Source organism: Chenopodium quinoa, unplaced genomic scaffold (genome assembly GCF_001683475.1).
Source record: "Chenopodium quinoa cultivar QQ74 unplaced genomic scaffold, ASM168347v1, whole genome shotgun sequence".
NCBI lineage: Eukaryota > Viridiplantae > Streptophyta > Magnoliopsida > Caryophyllales > Amaranthaceae > Chenopodium > Chenopodium quinoa.
In genome coordinates, this window is record NW_018742410.1 from 141255 (window position 1) to 149830 (window position 8576).

General features: G+C 33.6%; 1 protein-coding gene across 1 annotated transcript; it reads right to left on the reverse strand.

The window, feature by feature from the left end:
- Positions 1 to 3210: 3210 nt before the first annotated feature.
- LOC110704943 (L-type lectin-domain containing receptor kinase IX.1-like) lies at positions 3211 to 8188 on the reverse strand. The gene is made up of 3 exons (XM_021882756.1): positions 7508 to 8188; positions 4579 to 5292; positions 3211 to 4246 (listed from the first exon to the last, which is right to left on the reverse strand). The coding sequence occupies exons 1-3, from the start codon at positions 7974 to 7976 to the stop codon at positions 3381 to 3383; spliced, it is 2049 nt and encodes a 682-aa protein (XP_021738448.1). The 5' UTR covers positions 7977 to 8188; the 3' UTR covers positions 3211 to 3380.
- Between the last annotated feature and the right edge of the window lie 388 nt (positions 8189 to 8576).

Consider the following 8576-nt stretch of genomic DNA (forward strand, 5'->3'; position numbering starts at 1 on the left):
TTAAGAAACATTAAAATATTATTACGGAGTAATAATCATATTAAATAAAAAAAAAAAAAAAAATTTGAGTAGATGAGAGTTTGATTGTATGAGAGTTTGGATTGAGGAGCTCCCTGCGAGTTTCAGGTCTGATGTTCTTTTGATGCTCTTAGTGTGAGCTAATAAATTTCTGCTATGTTCTCCCGTCAAAAAATAAATAAATAAAATAAAAGGTAGAGCCACTAGTAAAGGTGGAAGAATGTAAACGGACAATAATTAATCTTTTGTTTTCTTTTCATTTGCAACACACTTTCATGACACACGCTTTGAGCAAGCTAAGAGATCGAGATTAACTAATTAAGTAATGTAAACAAAAGAATTAATCAAATTTTTTTTATACACATAGTACCTGAACCTTCTCCAATTTTGGTGTTGAATTTATTTTTTTATTTTTTTATTTTTTATTTTTAAGGAAATCTTAGTGTTTAAATTAATTTTGATAAAGTTGCTCGTTTATCTATACTCTAATCAATTCCTTAATAAAGTGTGTCCAAATGTTATAATGCAAATAATGGAGTAGAAAACAATGGAAGAACAAATCTACACTCCTTTCTGTAACCGTTAGGGGCCGTTTAGTTGGGAGTATTCAACAAAGGAAAAGGGAATCAACTGTCATGATTCCCTTTATTAATGTTTGATAGGCAAATTCAATCATTCCCTTTACCCCTCCCATTACCCCATTTTCCTCTATTTTCATTCCCCACCCCCCCAAGGGAATCACCCTAACCCCCAAACTCCTCTTCACTCAACTACCTTGACCAACCTTTTAACTACCTTGACCACCCTTGAAACACCAACTGCCCACCGACACCACCGCCCAACCACCACTAGAACCATCGCCTAGCCACCAACAAATCGTCGACACACTGACGCCACCACAGAAACTACCCAAAACCATCCAGCCACCATCGAAACTACCCAAAACCACCCAGCCACCACCGCACCACACTCCCCACCACCGAAAAAGCTAACCACCCCATCGAAACCCCTAATTAACCACCACATAAACAACCCCAAACACCCATAAAAAGCCTTTAACACCCTAAAAACAACCACCAGATCTAAGAAAATTTTACTCAAAAAAAAAGAGAAGAGGGTTGGCGGCGGCGGCGATGGCGGCGATAGAAGGTAGCAAGTGACGATTGGAGGGATCGGAGGGCAACAAACGTGACTAAAGTAATGGTTGTAGGGTAGAAATGGTGGTGGTTGTAGAAGAATAGATAGTGGTGGTTGTAAAGGTGGATGGGGAGGGGCAGTGGCAGCAAGCGGGCGGCGGTCTGATGGGAGGGGCGACGACGTGGTGAAGAGGACAGTGAAAAAGCAGTGGTGGTAGGGTGAAGTGTGGTATTGAAGTGGTGGTGGATGTAGGGGGAGAGGTAGTAGTATTTGTTGGGCTAATTCCCTTTCCTAGATGCAAAACAAACAACAATACAAAAATAAGGGTTTAGATTTCCATTCCTTTTGTTTCCCTTTCTTAAAGTCATTCCCTTTCACCTTCACCAACCAAACGGCTCTTAGTATTATCTCTTACATTTGTATACGGCAACTCAATGAGTCAATTCTTGCATGCCTACATTCATAGTTGAAGACTCCACCTTGATGGGCCTTAATGCTTTTGGATATTTATAAATGATGGAAGTTAAACCCATGTTGCAATATGTTATATTATGTGCTTACTGTGCTTATAGACTATGCAAAGTGGACTATGCATATTGGTCGTTTATGAAAAGCTCAATACGTGTGACAAGTTGTTGGTTGGGCTGGACGAATTTTTAGACTAGATGATTATTTAGTCTTGTATTTATATTGTGATAATATTCTGGTTATTTATCTCTAACAAATTCGTCTTACTTTATGATAAAATCTTTACTCTTATCTAACTACTTTGTTTTGCATAGATATTTATCTTTTTTTTTTTTCTGCAGTTTTCTAAACTTTGGGATAATAAATTATCTTAATAATATTCAATTTTATCAGAATATTCGTGTCAAGGGATAAAGATTAATTTAAACTTGATTTTGTTCTTATCTAATGCTAACCGATTTCCTTGAAATTTAAATGTTTGTTTTGCAGAAATCCCTTGAAGATAGACTGATTATTTCTGTTGAAAGTTGATTGTTGAATTTGAAGCCCAAGAATAGCGCAAAACCTATTCAAGTAAACGTTGAAGGTGCAACAACTTTTCAAATTCAAAAATCAGAAATTCTAGCCTCCTCATTCTATAAATAGCGTGCAACTCTTCACTAGTTGGTGTCAGGGATCAACGGAGTATTATCAAGCTTCACGTTATTCAAGAGTTGTTAAAAAAAATTTCTCTCTAGTATTGTACTACTTTATTGAGTGATTAGTTTGAGAGAAAAGAAAAAGTATATCAAGAGTGCTTAAATTTTGTTATTAAAAGAGTGATATACTATGAGTAGTATTATAATACTCAAAGTATAGTAAAAGTAAGGTAGCTTTTTATTTATGGGAATTGAGTTGCTAAGGTGTAGCTGGGTGGCTGCGGAAAGAAGATGGGAGATCTTCTAGGTGCTTTGGGACTCTAAAGGAAGAAATAAAGAGATTTAAAATCCTATGGGTTGAACAACCCTAGGCGGAGACGTAGGCATATTTGCCGAACTTTGTAAAAATATCTCTGTCTCTTGTCTCAGTTTATTTGCTTTACTTTACTGTTTTTATTTCTGTTTTTAATTCGTAATCCATATTCTACCTAAGTTATAAAGTTTGTTTTTTAAGCCTTGAAGTAAATCTCAAAGCCTTGACTCTGATAAGCAAATCAGTTTATTCCACCTTGAAACTGATTTCAAGACCTTGAGATTTACAGTTCTGCGTAAAATTCCCATATTCTATTCAACCCCCCCCCCCCTCTAGAGTATACTTGTTATTATTTCATCACCCTATTGATCCTTCAATAGTAGTCTAAGTAAAAAGGGGAAAGAGTTGAGTAATCTATAAATTTTAATTTGTTAAGTTTATGTAACCTTTAACTGTATTATCTCCTCCATCTATCCCATTATATGTTGTATGTTTTTTTTTGCACGGTTTTCAAAACATACATTTGACCATCATCAATATAATGCCTCTAATTAAGAACTAGTACTAACAATTTTTTTTTAAAAAAAAATTATCAATAAAAAAATGCAAATAATTGTTCAATAGAAGTATAAATTGTTTGAAACCAATCTGATCTTGTGAAGCCCAACCTTAGACATTAAAAAAAAAATACTTCGTATATACAATATCGGGAGCAAATTAAATATAACATTATGTGTAACAATAACTTCTTAAAGATTAAACTACTTTGATATATAAAGTATAAATTAACCTAGTAATAATATTAGTTAACGTGCCAAGGATTCATCTGGCAAGTTATTAGTACTAGAAGAAGGGTAATCAGGCCATGAGAACAAAGGAGTAGTAGGACTAGAATTAGTCATAGTAGGTGGATTTGAAAATCCATAAAGAGACACATACACTCCTTTAGGACGAGTACTAGGTAGTTCTATTAGAGGTTCATCTGGATTTAGCAAAACCATCACCACTTTTCGCATTGTCGGTCTCAAGTTCGATTCCAAATGCAAGCATGCTAGTGCTACACTTAAAACCCTCACAGCTTCATCCTTGTTAAACTCCTTAATTAGCCTAGGATCCACACACTCTACCAATGCACCCTTCGCGTGCATATCCCATGCTTGATCCACCAAGCAACTTTCGCCTAGGAGGTTACTAAACCTCTTCCCACACACCATCTCTAATGCCACGACGCCAAAGCTATACACATCCGACTCTGTTGTTGCCTTCCCGGTGTAGCTCACCTCAGGAGCCATGTACCCTAGGGTTCCTGCCACCATTGTGGTGACCCCTGCTGTGTTCTTTAGCAATCTAGCGAGCCCAAAATCACCAAGACGCGGGTTGAACTCTGCATCTAGCATGACATTACTAGGCTTCACATCTCTATGAACCACTGGATCACCACATTCTTCATGAAGGTACAACAATGCTGATGCTAAGCCAGTTATTACTTTTTCCCTCGTCTTCCAATCCAAGAATTTTCGGCCTGAGAGGAATTCATTTAGGCTCTTATTAGGCATGAAGTCATATACAAGAAGAAGACTGTCGTTTTCATGACTCCACCCTTGAAGTTGCAATATATTCCTATGCCTTAATCGCCCAATTGTACATATCTCTGCTATATATTCCCTCTCACCTGATCAAGCAAGAAAATGTAACGACCTTAGTCAGTTAACTTTGCAAGACAAGCCTCAGAGAGGCAGAGGACGGAGCCTAAATTTGAACTCGTGACCTTTTTGTCAAAAAAAACCCATACATATCCTACTACCATAGCACCAAAATTTACACCAATGTTATTTAGCTTATTATTACTCTCGATCTCTAATACATATGCACCACAAAATATATATCAACAATTCATGCAATCAATTATGAATATGTAATTATTTCATCTAGAAACTGAGTAGTAAAAAAAAAATATTATAAGAAAAAAACATGAAGAAATTCAAGGAAATTAATAACACAAACCTTGTTGAGAAGTAGATGAAATCTTCTTAACAGCAATAGTCTGAGGAGGATCCAAAATCTGGCCTTTATAAACACTTCCAAAACCACCAGTCCCTAACAAATTATCCTTACTAAAATTCTTAGTAGCCTTAGCAAGTTGTTTGTACGTAAACTTCCTAGGAGCCGCGGCAGCTGACTGCCTCTCAAGCTCTTCCATTCTCCGAATCCTCTCCCTCTTCTTGATCATTCTTCGTCGAAACACAGGGATCGCAATCAATGCAAAGATGAACAACGCCCCTACAACCGGTATCACACTCGCCAACACGATGGCCTTCTTCTTGTTATCCTTGACAGTGTAGTAAGGCAACATTTTAGAAGTGAAAATCCAATCATGTATTTGGTGAGTCTCAGTTAGTGTACCAGTTGAAGCTGTAAAACCTAAGTATACTTGACTTGGGATTTTCTTTGAGACTTTTATTTTGTAATTTATGACCCTTTTTAATGGACTTCCTTCATAACCCACAAATATTTCTAGCATTTTTGTCCAACCATCGTATTCAATCTTCACTCTAATTTGTTTGCCACTTTTGAGATAGATTTTGGATGAATTTAAGGTTTGTGTAACCAAAGAATTCATTACACTTATTGTGTTAATTCCAATGTGATTTCCATCTGGATCCCACTCGTTCTTGAATGTGTCAAATTCAATTGCTAGTTGTTGGAATTTTGAGTGACCTGATAAATCAATCAATATAATCAATTTAGGAGAATTAATCAAGCAACATAAATTTCTAAAGTGAGAAAATTTTTAAATAAACATATGCATACAAGAAATAATGTTAGTTAACTACGAGGTCGACATGACTAGTTAATACAGAATCTTAAGTCAGGTTTAGTTTTGAGTCAAGTTTATTCAAGTCCAGATTAATTTTTGGCCGAGGTAACCTTAAATATCTCGCGAGTTGTCTTGTTAATTTCATTAGCTAGCACCCTTATTAATTATTTATACGGTAGAAAGAAGACACCTAGCTACCAAACAACACTGGAACAGTTAATCAACCCATTAAACTAAGCTTAAAGTTGGACTAACGTACAATTTATGAGGCTAGTCTTATGATTTTTTACTACCACATTTTTAAAAAAATGGATGACTGAGATTATTTGTTTTTTGATTTATTTTTAATTAGTAATTTTAATTAAAAATAATAAATTAAATATTTTAAATATATTTTAATCTTCTAGAAATTATTTTTAATATTTTTGAAATTCTGGAAATAGAAAAAATATATAAATTGATTAAAAAATAATTTTTAATTAAAAAAGAAATAATCACAACCGGTCATTTTAAAAAATTATGATAGTCAAAGTCATAATACTACATTAGAATTTTCAATTAGGTAAAAGATAATCAAACAATGACCTACCACGTTTTATTTCTGCAACTTGTATTTAAACATGGACCTACACCTTAAATTATGCCACTTTTTATCTGTTCTAAAAACTAATCTAGGGCTTTTGCTTTTTTATTATTATCTTTTCTTTTTTTATAAGGGAACCCTTTTTTTTTTTTTTTTTAATCTTTGTCGTACTTTGTAAAGAAACTTAATCTAGACCTTGATTATCTTCATTACTCTACTACTTAAGGTGATACGGAGTATTTTCTTAATGGACAATAAAAGAATTTTTTTTGGGGGGAAAATGAAGTTGTTTACATTATCCCTACAGATTATACTACCTTCGTTAATTTTTAGTTGCAACAAATGAATTTTTTATATCTCATAAATAATTCTCCATTGTTACAACTAAAAATTATCAGAGGTAGTATATATTTTCACTAAAAATCTCTGTCTACCAATGTCAAGTTGTTACGTACGGAGAAAAAACTGAGTGCGCAAATTATTAACTCGTGACCATATGTTATTTTCATATCCTGTCTACATAGTTGTATTGTGATTCTTTATATTGATTGTTATCTTAATACTTAGTGCCAAAAGAGATAAAACAATTTTGGAATTGATTCCACCAATCCATGAGTAAAGTGAAATCCTCATTTAAAAATCTGAATCTAATTTAAAAGTGCTCTTTGTATTTTTGTTAACCAACTAATTCTATACTATTTCCTGAAAATGCAGCTTATTTTAGTTTTTTTCTCAAAGCACCAAAATTTCCAACCTTTCAAGTACACACATGCTTCACACATATAGCTTTTGAAAAGTCAACAAGTACACAAATCATTGTCAAGTTCCTATTAATAATAATGCTACCTATAATAGAGAAGCTCTTTTATTTTGTCTTAACTTTAACCTGTAACCACCTTTGAAAATTAATTTAGTAAATAATTTACCATATGTTACATGATAATGTTAATATACTCGTATTATATTACAAGTTGCTAAACTAAAATAATTAGTCGAATGAAATTTAAGGTTATAGTTTTTAAATTGCCTACTAAAACATACATCATACTCTAATACAAGTAACTTTTTATTGGGTATAACTGTATAAGAATACCACCAAAATGAACTACTCAGCGTTTGAACAAAACTAAGAAAATTGATAAATCAAGATCCAAAGAATTGAATAAACTTCATTCTAATCAAAATTCAACTTCAAAACAATTAAAATTCAACATAATTATATTCTAACTGAACATAAGAAGAAGAAAATCACTTAAGTTTTCGACATTGAGAATGATTAATTTATAAGTCTTATGGTTGATTTCGCTTATATTTAATTGAGTTTTGATATGAACTCAATTACGGAGTATATTTTCATGTGATCAAATTTTCCTCCAATGAGGACTAGTGCTTACCCTATTAAAAAAATTATATCTACCATTTTCGAATTTTAATTAATATTAAAAATTAATACCAAAAAACAATATGCCCAAAAAAAAATCACAAAATTATCTAACAAAATAAAAAATGAAATAGATTAATGAATTACTAACCAGAAAGTAATGAATCTTGGAGACCAAGATAAGTGCCAAAGCTTTGAGTAGGAGAAGGGTTATCATCTTGAGCCATAACAAAAGTCATACCATCACCAGAAAACAACTGATCAAATCGAGAGAATATTTTGAAGGAGAAGCTTGTACAAAACGAAGCTGGCCATACTTGTACAGGAGCTTTGTACAACACTCTACCAATTGAGTTAAAATCCGATGTCGACGAGCTATTCATCGACACCGTGGTTAAATTCAAGAACCCTTCGCCGAGGTTGAAGGCTCCCATGCACTTGAGGTCACCCCCGGTTTTACAATTTGAAGTGTTGAAGGTAGGAAAGGAAAATATAACGTTATCTTGATCATCACAAGTTAGAGAACTAGTTGATGGTGTGACTAAATGTTGTAAGAGAAATATAGTGGTAGAAAATAGTAGGAATTGATGATATTGGAGTGTTTTTGGAGAAGTTGGCATGTTTGGTTATGTTTTTTGAGGAAGGAATGAAAGTTTAAGGAGGATTGATGAGATGGGTGTTTATTAGAAGAACAAGAGTCTCAAAGTCCTAGATTTTTGGTCATTTCTAGAAATATGCTTATGAATGCATAAATTACATATTAACTTAACCATAAGGTGATGGTCATATGGGTGGACTTGTCTTATTCATTGTTTCTTCAAAATAAGGTCCCACAAGTATATTTAGATTTCTTGTGCCCTCTAAAACAAGGTTGGACTCATTAGAGTACCACAGAAAGTTATTAAGTCTTGGTCATGTTATTAATTATCTTGTAAGAGACACTAGGGACCAGATTGACAGTGTCCATTAAATAATTGAAAGTTGGAATCAAATTTCCTTATTCCAAATGTTCAGATTGGGGGGTTGTTTGCATAGTTGTGGATAGTTGGAAGAATATGATACTCTAATATGTTATGACAAAATATAGTTTGGATTCATTATTTTGTCGCACACTTATTATCTACTTTTATAGTGATAATTAGTTGTAATGGATAGTATTATATGGGTGTATGCAACCAGCTAACCATTAATTAGCATACTAAATCTTGGCCGCACTAGGA

Coding starts and splice junctions, on each gene's coding strand:
- LOC110704943 (XM_021882756.1), bottom strand. CDS start 7,976: ATGCCAACTTCTCCAAAAACACTCCAATATCATCAATTCCTACTATTT. Junction 5,293..7,507: donor CCAAGATTCATTACTTTCTG/GTTAGTAATTCA, acceptor TTGATTTATCAG/GTCACTCAAAATTCCAACAA. Junction 4,247..4,578: donor TTCATCTACTTCTCAACAAG/GTTTGTGTTATT, acceptor TTGCTTGATCAG/GTGAGAGGGAATATATAGCA.